The 13,003-nt window shown below is 51.5% G+C and overlaps 1 protein-coding gene across 1 annotated transcript in view; it reads left to right on the top strand.

Moving 5' to 3' along the window:
• LGR6 (leucine rich repeat containing G protein-coupled receptor 6) overlaps positions 1 to 13,003 on the top strand; it is a 174,030-nt gene that overhangs the window by 158,717 nt on the left and 2,310 nt on the right. The window contains 4 exon segments of the mRNA XM_031061749.1: positions 1 to 10; positions 4,250 to 4,410; positions 11,059 to 11,139; positions 12,643 to 13,001. The exon segment at positions 1 to 10 is cut by the window's left edge and continues 137 nt beyond it. Of these exon segments, the coding sequence (XP_030917609.1) occupies positions 1 to 10; positions 4,250 to 4,410; positions 11,059 to 11,139; positions 12,643 to 13,001 (611 nt within the window).

Below are 13,003 nucleotides of genomic sequence, written 5' to 3'. Positions count from 1 at the left end.
TTCCCTTCTGGTGTTCGGCACAGGCTGTGTTTGCTCACAGCACTCAGCCTCCTGCTCTCCTGGCCCATCTCCTGCTTTCCCCACACTTCCAGGCCCATGGCTTGAGGAGGATCCATCTGCTGCTAGCACATCTCATCTTTAATATGTTCCATGGGACAGCAGTGATGTGCTCCCAGGCCACCACCCCCACCCCAAACACACACACACAAGTGGAAAACGTGGAGCAGGCCCAGCTCAGGGCTCCTCTCAATGGAAAACATTCCCAGAAGCAGTCCTACCTAATGACATCCAGGTTTTCTTCCATAAACTCTGCTTGTGTGGCCGTGTCTTGTCTGTTATGGATTAATGAGGAGCCTGAAGGAGTCAGGCTGATGAAGAAGAGGCTGCAAAAGGCTCAGAGCAGCGTGCTATGCTGCAGGCTCAGACTTTGCTGGCCCTCCTTGGCTCCTGGGTCCCAGTGTGGCACCTGCCTTTGGGCTTAGACACCCAGGGTCCAGGGAGCACAAATTCCTCCCAGATAAAGTCATCTCTTGCTTGGGTGTCCCAGGGAGTTCCCTTCAAGCCAAGAATGCATGAGCTGATGCTCCCACTCATCCAGGATGGGTTCCCAAAGCTGGAGCTTCTCCAGGTTACACACAGGGCTGGGGTCACAGATCACTGGACCAACACAGGGCTCAAAGCTCAGGCCTGAGGAGGAGTGTGGAGCTCTCCCTTCAGGTGCCTCAGCAGTGGTGCCTGCAGGGCTCTCTCCTTCTGGCTTTTTTAACTCATACCTAGGAAATGCTGCCTGACTGGTTTCCAAATGGCAGGGGGTTCCAGAAGCTTTTGGAGGGTTTTCTACACCCAATATCATGCAACAATAGAATGGTGTGGATTGGACAGAAACATTAGAGCTCATCCAGTGCCACCCCTGCCATGGCAGGGACACCTTCCACTGTCCCAGGCTGCTCCAAGCCCTGTCCAACCTGGCTTTGGACACTTCCAGGGATCCAGGGGCAGCCACAGCTGCTCTGGGCACCCTGTGCCAGGGCCTGCCCACCCTCACAGGGAAGAATTTTTTCCCAATATCCCATCAAACCCAGCCCTTTCCAGTAGGAAATGAGGATTCCTTGTCGTGTCCCTCCAGACCCTTGTCCAAAGTTCCTCTCCAGCTTTCTTCACAGAACCACAGAACCAGAGAATCATTAATGTTGGAAAAGACCTCTGAGATCATTGAGTCCAACCTGTGACCAGTCCCCACCTCGTCACCAGCCCAGAGCACTCAGTGCCATCCCTGAACACCTTCCAGGATGGGGACTCCATCACCTCCCTGGGCAGCCCCTTCCAATGTCTAACAAGCTCTTCCTTGAAGGAATTCCTCCTGATTCCAACATGAGTCTCCCCTGGTGTAGTCTGAGGCCATTTTCTCTCTCCCTGCAGCTTAGTGCCCAGAGAAGACACCAATCCCCACCTTGTTACAAATCATCACTTGTAAGGAGTGATAAAGTCCCTGCTGATGGGGGAGAGCTTCCTTTTCTCCAGGCTGAGCCCCCTCAGCCACTTTCCATATGATTTACTCTCCAGACCCTTCCCCAGCTCCATTTCCCTTTCCTGACTCCAGCCCCTCCATGTCTTCCTTGAAGTGAGGGGTCCAGAACTGGGCACAGGACTGAAGCTGCACCCTCACAAGTGCCAAGCTCCTTTAGGGACTGGAAGGGGCTCTGAGCTCTCCCCAGAGCCTTCTCTTCTCCAGGTGAGCACCCCCAGCTCTCCCAGCCTGGCTCCAGAGCAGAGGAGCTCCAGCTCTGGAGCAGCTCCATGGTCTCCTCTGGACCTGCTCCAAGAGTCAGTCCCTTGTGCAGGGTGGGTCAAGTTCAGCACTTCCAGGGTGTTTCTCCTCTAAATTAGTTCCATTCACATCTCTTGAGCTGGTTTGTGTTTGTAGCAGAGAAACTGAGCCTGCAGCAGTGCTTCAGTGAACCATGCCAGGCAATGGAGCCATTAACATTCCCTAAATTTGGGGTACTGCCATTAAGCAGCCCTACTCTTGGGGCCTGTCTGGAGGAGTCATCTGGGAGCAGTTCTTAGCCTTGCTGGGAGGAGCTGCACCTCCCTACCACCTTTCAATAATAGGATCTAATTTGGAGCTTATAACAGGAAACGAGCTTGTATACAGAGTTTCCAGACCCTCCCGGGGCTCGGCCAGAAATGTTTGGGAACATAAAACAAAAGCATATTTTTAGAATATAGGGTTTTACCATATTTACTGATCTTGTCAGAGGACCTTAATTGTCTGGAAAACCTGGGGTTCCTTTGCCTTCATCAGCAGTCTCCCTAACTTCCAGCAAAGCCAAAAATGCAGCTGCTGACAGACAGCCTGGTATTGCATCCAGATGATGCTCAGCTGCTGCTGAATTAACCTTGTCATACATGCTATAATTAGCAACTATCAATTCAACTTTCAAGCAGAAATCAGACATATTTAAATAACTTGTTTCACTTGGAAGACCTGAGAATTCCCTGCCTGAGCTGGGACTCCTGGAACTGGAGTTTGAAGTTACCCTCAACAGCAAGCAAGGGGAGCCTTGCTCTAGGAAAGCTTCTCCCCTTGAAGGGAGGAAAGGATGCCTGGGAAAACATGGCCTTGGGGTAAAAATTGAAGACTGCACATTGCATATTGGAGAGAGGGGCTAGTTTATTCTGAGGAGAGCAGCAGAAGGGTTTTTTAGGAATGTGGTGGTTTAGGAATGGTATTCTCCAATTTAGTGTTCCTGCTAAAACCATGCACCACTCGCTCCTCCCCAACTGGCGGCACAAAAGGCCAAGATCAGGGTTGAGATAAGAACAATTTACTGGAAACAGCAATGAGATAAGACACAAACACTAACAGCAACAATATTAATAACAAAAAGCATAAGAAAAGAAAGTTATTTACATGGAAAGCCCCCAAAAACAAACAAATGCCAGATGGCTCCTCCACCACATTTTCTCCTTTCCCCCTAGCCCCCAGCAATGAGTAAGATGGTACAGAATAACTTCTGGGTCCTGGCCATGCTCCCTCACACCTACTGCAAAAATTAACCCTGTTCTGGCTGGAACCAGGACAAGGAACTATCTGGAAACTTTAGAGAAGTTTCCAAACCTGGCGTTTGACCACATTCTATTGACTGACAGTGTCTTAAGCACCAAAAGTGGTGCAGAGACACCATGGGCTGCCCTGGGTCCACACCCTGTCCTTCACCAAAGCAAAGTCCCTCTCCACTGTAACCATCAGCACACAGACCAGCTTTTGTCATGTCAGCAGCACAGGTACCAAAACTGGAACAAAACAGAGAAGTTCAGCATGGCTCCAGCACAGAAATTCGTGGAGTATTTTATGTGTTTTCGACTCATCTGGTTAGAGCATGGTGCTAATAGCACCAGCACTGTGGGATGTGATCCCTGTAGGGCCCATTCACTTCAGAGCTGCACATGATGATCCTTGTGGGTCCCTTCCAACCCAGAATATTTTGTGACTCTGTATAGATGAGTTTCATCTTAGAGCTGAAGGAACTAAGCAAAAAGTGCAAAGCAATGGAGTAGGAGCGACGGGGGTGGGACAGTGGGGACAGACAGAGATGAGAGATCTCTGCAGCCAGGGCTTGGAACTTGGGGTTTATTGCAAAGGGCCTGGGTGCAGGGCCCTGCTGGGAGCTGCCAGCCACAGCTGGAGCAGGCCTGAGAGAAGAGAGGGGGAGAGAGGATCAGAGAGAGAGAGGGGATGAGAGGGTAAGAGAGTGAGGGAGTAAGAGATAAAAGGGTAAGAGAGCAAAGTTCCCGTTACAATACCATAAATCTTCTGTGTTGAATATTCTAATTCTCACTAACCAATCTAGTACAATATACAAATCCTATAGCATTTCCATACAGCCTATAAGAATCATTACATTACCACACTGTGTTACATTTTAAACCCTAAAAACTCCTCTTTGGGCCCCTTCTGCCAAGCTGTAGGGTCTGCTCTGACCCTTGGAGCTGTCTGCAAGCAGAGGGTGTTGTTCCATCACAAGGGGATCACCTTCAGCTGGCCACACCATTGTTTTCCAGTTTTTCAGTAACTAAGGGATCTCAAAACTTGCTTTCATTTCAATCTCACTTATAGTTTCCATATTCTCAAAATCTTTTGCCAGGCAACTATATTTATAAGGCTTTCCTGTTTCATCCTCCCCAATACATTGGAGAGTCAGGCCATGGAGGGGACACACCTAAAGTTCTGCTTTCCTCTGTGCAGAGTCCTGGAGGTGCCCTACGCCTACCAGTGCTGTGCCTACGGGAGCTGCAGCAGCTTCTTCAGGGTGTCCAGCCAGTGGGAGGCAGAAGACATGGCCCCTGAGGAGGAGGATCCCCACAAGAGGACCTTGGAATTGTTCCCAGGTCACGCTGACAACCACTGTGAGTAAAGAGCCTGCATGGTGATCAGCCTGGGCAGGGCTGTGAGCTGGGGTGCCACCCTGCCATGCAGGGGTGGTGCCACTGTCAGAGGTGACACCTGCCTCAGGGAGGGCAGGCTGAGCCTTCTGCAGCACAGGGGGCTCATTGCTTTGAACAAGCTCCTCTGGTGACCCTGAGTGGAAGAAAGAGTAGATCTGGCACATCCAAACCTCCACAATGGAGCCAAAGGACCTGGCAGCCCTCACACCTTGGGCATGTTTGTCACTTTGGCCTTGCTGGCCATGGAGGGAGGCTGCTCAAGGCACTGGAAGGTGGCTGAGGCTACCTGGGACAACTGGGCTTGGTCATTAGGCTTCTGGGCAATGTGGAGCCTTTTGCAAGACATTGGTCTTTGTTCTTATATCATCTAGAGGAAGGACCCTGGGATTAATCTGAGTAAGAGAATGAACTACAAGACCTGGAATATCCCTCTGACTGGAGGTAGAGAGAGCTCTCATCTCTCTCTCGGGTGTTACAGCCAAGGCCAGGGTTAGGTGTGACAACAGGACCTGTGTGGGTAACACAGCACAGGGACTGGCCAAGGCAGGGAAGAAGCTCCATGGCTGAGTGTCATGGTTTGGAAAGACAGGAGTCTGCTAAGGAAGGCAGAAGCCTCCCCTGAAATGGAGAATGCAAACCCTCCCCACCCCTCCAAACTGCTATAATTTTAAATTAAGGGGCTCTCAGGCAAAGATATGGGAGCAGGAAATAACAGTTCTTTAATAGGGAGAAAAAAAAGAATAAAATAAACAATGCAGTCCACTAGAACAACACTGACAGAGTCAGAACCCAACCTGATGCCCTGTTGGTCAGGGTGTTGGTGGCAGTCCGATTGAAAATGTGGCTGCAGTCCTCTGAAGTATCAGGTGTGGTTCTGTTGGAGCAAGGGGAATCTGTAGAGAAGGATGTATTCTTCCTCTGAAGTTCCAGTGGAGGAAGAGGCAGCTGCTGTTCCTCTGGGGAATCCCGTGGAGAAAAGCTGAGCTGGTGTTCCAGAATCTCAGAGTATATCAGGGCAGCAATGCTTGGCTCCTCCCTCTGGGCGGAGCATCTCACAATGGGATGTCACAGTTCTTATCAGCCATGCAGTGACATTCAATGGTCTGTTATCAGCAGGGGTCCCGTCCCGAGGAAGGTGTGAATGTGGTCATTCAAAGAGAGAGATAAGGCAAACTGCTCACTTGACAAGGTAATCTGACATACAGATGGTAATGGAAAACATCTTGCATGCAATCTTCAACACTGAGCAGCACTTTCTGTCCAGGAGTCCATTTATTCTGTGCTCCAAAGTGCAGCTCTGCACAGACTGCTTAAGGCCAGTTCAGGAGCCAGCAGAGAGTGCAAGGCACCACTGCACTCCCAGCCCCACAGCACAGCAGCAGCTCCAGCACAGGCTGGTGTGATCCTTCTGCAAGAGAATCTCAGAATAGCATAAAGAAAAACATGAACCCCCTTGCTTCCTCTGTAACTGCTGGAGAGTGCAAACAACATTTCAGAACACAGCCTGGATGTTGCTTCTATTTATATATTTGTGTAAATACAGTGCACTTCTGAGGCCTGAGGCATCCTGTAGGCAAATCCACATGGCAGCTGGAGAGGGAGAGAAGGCTGTGCCCTGGAGAGCCCTGACTCACCTGCTCCCAGCAGCTCTGAGCATCCAGCCCCAGCCCTGCTGTCCTGCACAGCCTGAGCAGGCAGGACTGCATCTGGAGGCACATTCAGACCCAGAGCTGCTGGACACTCTTGTCAGGAAAATTAATCCACAAACACCAGAGGTTTATGTCCAAAAAGGAGGCAGAGGAGTCCTTTTTTGGCTTTATTTGAATAAAGGGAGAGGCCATGGGGCATTCTCTTGGGGTCTCTCAGATTTTTGGAGGATGCAGCCTCCTTTCTATCCCAATTTGCCAGCCACATTTCCCTTCTCTCTTTCCCCATTTCTGAGGTACTTGAGAGGCATAGGCTTTCCAAAACACCTGATACCAAAGATTTCCCTCTAATGTACAACCCTCCCTTTTAATTTTTAATTCTTACAGAATTTAGGGGTTTTTCTTCCCCATTGTTTCTTTCATCTTTCAATGTCTAATTTCATTTATCAGCAAACCTAAAGTTTATTTGTAAAAGCAAATATCTTTTTCCATTCATCAATCAGTGGAATCCTTCCCATTGCTTCTTTTATCTACCAGCAGCCCCAGAGCTTGTTTGTAAAGACAAATCCCCTATTCCTCTCATTGTGTTATGGGCAGGATGACCAAGACACTTTGTGACACAGCCAGCAAGGGACCCCCAAGCCCTGTGCTCCTGCTCCTGCACTGATCCTTCCTAAGAATGACCTTTAGACATGCAGAGAGCCCAGCCAGAGGGTAGCAAATGTGATTCCTACTGGCATATGTGGCCCCAGGAAGCATGGTAGACTTGGTGGTAACACTGGCCAGACAGTACAGAGGAGTCATGTTACAGCCACTGCTGCAGGATTTCATTCTGAGCCAGGTCACTTTTTCCATCATTAATGCAGCCCATTCTGTGGCAGTCCTAGAGCAGATAGTTGTGGGGTTTGCCCAGCAAATTATGATATTTGTGGGAAGATCTTGTTTGTGACAAGGGACCACAGACCTGCTTTTGCTCAGTCTTTGGTGTTCCAAAGGATGCTCTCACCTGGCCCTGTCAGCAGACCAGAACCTACTCCAGGGTCCCAGCCCCAGCACCAGGAGGGTAATGCTGACTGATTCTAAGATGTCAAATGAGGCTGTTTGCAGCTTGTAAAGGCTCCCATTTTCAGATGTTAAAGCACTGGATCTGTTTTGAGATATCAAAGCACACAGAGGTGCAAATGTGAAATGCACAGGAACACAATTCCTTGTGATGTGCAGCTTTTGCAGATGACTCTCCAGGCCTCCAGCAGCAGGGTCTGCTCTTGATGATATGGGGTTTGTGATATTGCTGTTTTACTTAATTAATCATGGCTTTATTTCTGTTCCCTGTGCCTCCTTTCTGATGGCCACTGATGGCATTTGGCTGGGTTATATGAACCTTGTAACACTTCCTCATTAAAGAGGAGAAAAAGCTCCCAAACATTCCTTTCATGCAAGAGGGAAAGTGGTCTGCTGGAGAGAAAATACCTCAGGGCTGCGTAGCAGCAGGCCCAGCCAGCTTGTCAGGGCACTCAGATGCTGTGGGAGAACTTGTGAGAGGGACAGGGAACATTTCCAGAGAGCTCCATCCTCTCAGCCATGTGCATTGCTCCCAGTCCCTCCCAAATGAGGGAAGAGGTTCCCAGAACCTCGGGCTGGGCAGTGAAAGGCAGCTTGTCCCAGGCAGCCATGCAGGGACAGCAAATGGCTCCCAGCACCCTGGCCTGCCTGGCTGTGGCTCCTACAGCCTCTCCTGCTCCCATCCCATCCCCATCCCATCCTACAGCCTCTCCTGCTCCCATCCCAGCACCCATCTGGCAGCCAAGCCCAGCCCTGAGGGAGCACCTGACTCCAGACCCAGAGCACACATGGTGCCACAGATCCCAGGGTGGGATCAGCTCTTCCCCAACCCCCCAGGGCCCTGGGTGCTGGGAACCCCCCCACACCACCTGAGTATGTCCATTCTCATCTGAGTAACACCCACCTGGGGCCCAAACTAGAGTGGTCAGCACACATCTCATCATTCTGTCACTTTGCCAAAATGGATATTTAAGGTCTCACTTCCAGCACTTTCAATATTTGGGATATCATGGAATTCTAGAATGGTTTGGGTTTGGGAAGAACCTTGAAGCTCTTCTCGTTGCCCCCTGCCATGGGCAGGGACACCTTCCACTGTCCCAGGTGGCTCCAAGCCCCATCCAGCCTGGCCTTGGGCACTGCCAGGATCCAGGGGCAGCCCCAGCTGCTCTGCAGCTCTCTTGGCACCCCTTTGGACACTGGAAGGCTCTCTAAGTGCTGAGGCCTTCTCTTCTCCAGGCCGGGCAATCCCAGCTGTCTCAGCCTCTTTGGATTGCAGCTGGCAGCGTTTAGCAGACACCCCCTGCCCCAAGCCTGCCCTGTGGCTGACCAGGAACCCAAGGATGGCTCAGGGACCTGTCCCCAGGACAGCCCCAGCAGCCCCCAATGGTGCTGCAGAGGAGGGCAGGGAGAGTGCCCTGGGGCATTTCCATCACCAGCCCAGCACCTCCCTTGGGGACCTCTGGTTTGAGGATAGGAGGGGATGAATTACAACATGTGTTTGCAATGCTGGAGCAAAGCTGTGGGAAGTGAGAAGGGAGCACATGTGTGTGATATCCTGGGCAGAGGGACACTGCTCCCCCAGCCCAGCACCTCCAGCAGCTTCTGAAGGTACTAAAGAACTTCTGCAACCACCTGCAAACCCTGCAGGGTCCTCAGAGACACAACTCTACTTCTGCCATTCAAAAAGCTACTCCAGACCCCAAACAGGCTCTGCCCAGGCCTCTTGCAGCCACCCTCACACCGAGGAGAGGGCAGGACCCTGCCAGCCCAGGGGCTGCCCTGGCTGAGACAGACAGGACTGAGCAGGGAACGAGCAGGCAGCACTAAGGGGGAAAGCATTCAGCCCAGTGTTTTCTGTTCTATCCCTGCCCAAGAAATTCTGCTCCTCTTCCTCTCACTTGACTTTTGGTACAGGCAGCTCCTTTCTCATGGAAAGGGCACTGCTGGCAAAGAGGGCTTTTCTCATAAGACCTCAGAAAGTGGAGGCACCTCAACAAAATTCAAATAAATAACAGCTTCTTCAAAATCAATGCAGCCTGCCTTGTTAGGACACAACAGCCATTTTCCTTTCTCCACAGCTCCCAGGCTGGAGAGGCACTGGTTTCTAGCAGAGAGAGGTACATTTTTCACTTTGAATCCCACTGTGCTGACTAAGGATTGCTTTGTAATTCCCAGCAGGCTCAGTAGTCCAGGCAAAACAAGAGATCATCCTTCACTTCAGAAAAATGTTGAACCTGGGCTTAAAACCAGGCTTTGAGGAGAAAATGGATGGCACAGGTTCCACTTTCCCAAGGGCTGGGTCTCAGCAGAGCACAGAAAGGCAAAGTTGTGTCTGTTTTATTTGGGTATCGTGACTGCACATCACAGCCTCCGCACTGTGGCTGGAAAAGACACTGGAGATTTATAAGACTATAAAATACAAGGATGAAATATTTTTCCATCCCACTGTGAGGGTTTCCTTGCCAGGCTCCAAAGCAGCAGTAATATTTCAATTCTTACACAGACAGATTTTAAAAATGACCTTTTTTGCCAAAGATCCCTGAAGCCGAGAAAGCCATGAAGCTTGTCAGGAGGCACTAAAGATAGCACGTTATTTGTCATCATCCTTTAATCAAATAATCCCAGTCACATTTTCAAACACAGGCAGGGAGCACAGCTCTTGAGAGGCACCACTTCTAAACAGATTAGACACATAAATCCCACTCAGGTCAGCCTTATCTCCAGCACTGTGGGGATTTGCCTTCCTGGCCAGTGTCTAAGCTGCCAGGTGTACACCTGGGCTCCAGCATCAGTCCATTCATCCAAGAGAGAGTTCATCCCACAGCCACAGATCCAGCTCTCTGGCTACCAGGCTGTAGCAAGCACAAAACCACAACCTTTCCCTTTCCTCCTGCTGGCAGAAAAGCCTCCCAAGGTCTCCACTGGGAGCTGAAGGCTGTGCTGGTGCCACAGCTGGGAATGGGGCAGCAGGACAGAGCTGTCCTCACCGTGTCCAGCCAGCAGGACTTTGGGAACAGGAACAAGGGACAAAGCAGAAAAGAACATCGTGGATTAGGCTGAGAGGATGCCATTCACCCTGGTGACAGCCTAGACTGAACATACAGCTGAGGGCTCAGCCCCATTCCCTTCCAGCAGCTCCTTCTTCAGCCAGGGGCTCTGCCTGACCCTCAGCAAGCCCCAGCCTGGCTCAGGGTGCAGCTGCCAGCATGGCAGAGATGCTGGGGCAGAGCTGGGCTCTGCAGCCTGGCTGCACAAACCCCATGGCTGCAGAGTCTGCAAATCCCTCAGCAAATCCTGGGAACATCCACGATCAAAAACAAGGCACCACAGTCCCAAGGTTTTACAGGGCATAAAATAAAGCAATAAATGTTGTGTTCCCTTGTCTCTTTGCTGAGGAACTGCTTGGTGGTGGTTGCTGCTGACAAAAAAATTTGTGCTGCAAGAAGAGGCTGATGGTTCCCTCTGAACAAAGCCCCAAAATCCCTGTTGATGAACAAATATTAGACAAGGCCTGCCCAGAAAGCTCCCATGGAGGAGCTGCATTTGAAGGCTTTGTGTTCTGTAACCACACAGGCTGGAGGATTTCTTTACTGTTAATAAAGAGTGCTGGGATGAGGGAACCACAGTCACACAGCTCTGGGATCTGGGGCTCTCACACTTCAAATGTTGGGAGTAACCTAAAAACAGAAGGGTTGGCTACACTGCAACCCACCAACGTTTACAAGATCTCCTCCCTCTAGAGCAGTGACTGCAGGGGACAAACTGCACACCAGCAGCTCCTTTGAACTGGCTGGGAAGGTCTGTGTGCAGGACAGGCAGCAGGAAAAGCTCCTGGCCCAGTGAGCTCTGATGGTTCTGCTAGTTCTTATCTGAGCACCATTTCTTGCTCTTTCCTCCCCAGATGACCTGGATGCAGATGATCTTCAGCTGGACCTTGAGGAATCGAAGCTGCACCCCACAATTCAGTGCACACCAAGCCCAGGTGAGCAGCCAGGGAAACCCTTTGAACAGAGTTGGGATTTTTGAGCTTCTCTCAATCCCCAGGATCCCCCACAACCTTTCAGATCAGAAAGGTTGGGCTTAGGCCAAGTGGGGGACAGGTGAGGAGTCTCCTTCTCCCCACTGGATGCAGCTGCTCTGCCAGGAGGGGAGGCTCAGGACAGGAAAACCTGAGCAGGAACCCCAGGTACCACCAGCTCCTCCATCCACTGCCCTGCTGCCCTCAGCTCTGGCTCTCCTGATTCCCTGCATGACTGACACTCAGCTTTGCCTCAGCCAGCCTGAAACATGGCATGGCAGGCCTTGTCCTGGGTGTCCTGATCACACCCATGGCACTGCAAACTGCAGGGACACTTTGCTCTGTGTCCTGAGGAAGCGGGAGCAGGGAGACACTGGGCTGCACATGCTGGTTGGGGCTCAAGGAAGTTTCTTTCTGATTTGGTCCCTGTTCATAGCTCAGTGGGGTCCTACACAGGCACACCTGGAGGCTGGAGAGGTGTGGTTCCAGCCAACCTGCTGTGGGACACTGGCAGGGACAGACTTTTTACCAGTTGTTCCACTGAGTTTGTTGCAAAAGGAGTAAGATTTCAGCTGAGGGCATGTCCTGCTGCTGGCACTCTGAGCTTCACCTCCTTTGACGTGAAAAAGCTTTCTCCATTTCCCCTAATTTTTTTGCTCTCTACCACCTAAAACTTCTACTGCCCTGGTTTTGTTTTTGCTGAGCCACTCGCTGAAACATCCCAATCCCTCCCAGATTGTCCACTCTCTCTTTCCCCACTTTCTTATTTTTTCTTTGGCAAGCAGCTTTCAGACCAGTCCTCTTTTTACCCCTCCATGACCTTCCCTTACTCACTTCCCCCATCCATCCACTTGTTTCTTTCTCCTGACATCCTTCCACATTCTGCCTGCCCAGATCCCTCTGTCCCTTCCCTGCCACCCCAGCTCCCTCCCTCTCTCCCTCATGCCCAGACACTTCACCTCACAGTGCTCATCCCCATTCATGCAGAATGAATGAGGAGGTGCAGACACCTCTTAGCCAAGGTCTTGAGTGCACAGAGAGAGGCTGGCAGTGCCAGAGCAGGATGCAGCATCCTGGCAGATCTCCACACCACCAGCTCCCAGGGGGAAAGTGAGGAGGAGCAGGTAATGGCAGAGGTCCCAAATGCCAGGCTGACACCAGGAGTGTTGGTCAGTCTGCAGTCACAACCTTCCTACATTTTAGGAGCACTGATCAGTTTGTTGTTCCTTACATTTCATTTTGACCTCTCTCTGCACCTTCTTCCCACTCTGGACAAGATCTGAGAGGGTGCCAGAGGCACTCCAGTGTGAGGTCAGGAGCACAGGGGAGAGCCAAGAGGCAGCTGCAGAAGAGGGGGGACAATGTCATATTTTCCAAGGCACTCGTGTGGCTGGTGGGACCACGAGAGAGCTGGGACTTGGAGAGAAGCAGTGCCTGCTGGGTGTAACTCTGGGGTTTGTCTTGCAGGTCCCTTCAAGCCCTGTGACCACCTGTTTGAGAGCTGGATCATCCGCCTGGGAGTCTGGGTCATCGTTCTGGTCTCGGTGCTCTGCAATGGGCTGGTCATCCTGGCTGTCTTTGCTTCCCCCAGCTACCTGTCGCCGGTGAAGTTCCTGGTGGGCACCATCGCTGGGGCCAACCTGCTGACGGGCATCTCCTGCAGCATGCTGGCCCTCGTGGACAGCCTCACCTACGGCCGCTTTGCCCGCTACGGCGCCCGATGGGAGACAGGCGCGGGCTGCAGGGTGACGGGGTTCCTGTCCGTGCTGGCCTCCCAGGCTGCCATCTTCCTGCTGTCCCTGGCTGCCGGGCAGTGCAGCCTCTCAGC

Source organism: Geospiza fortis, unplaced genomic scaffold (assembly GCF_000277835.1).
Source record: "Geospiza fortis unplaced genomic scaffold, GeoFor_1.0 scaffold26, whole genome shotgun sequence".
Taxonomy (NCBI): Eukaryota; Metazoa; Chordata; class Aves; order Passeriformes; family Thraupidae; genus Geospiza; species Geospiza fortis.
Note: the sequence above shows the minus strand (reverse complement) of the source record. Positions and strands in the feature narration are given on the sequence as shown.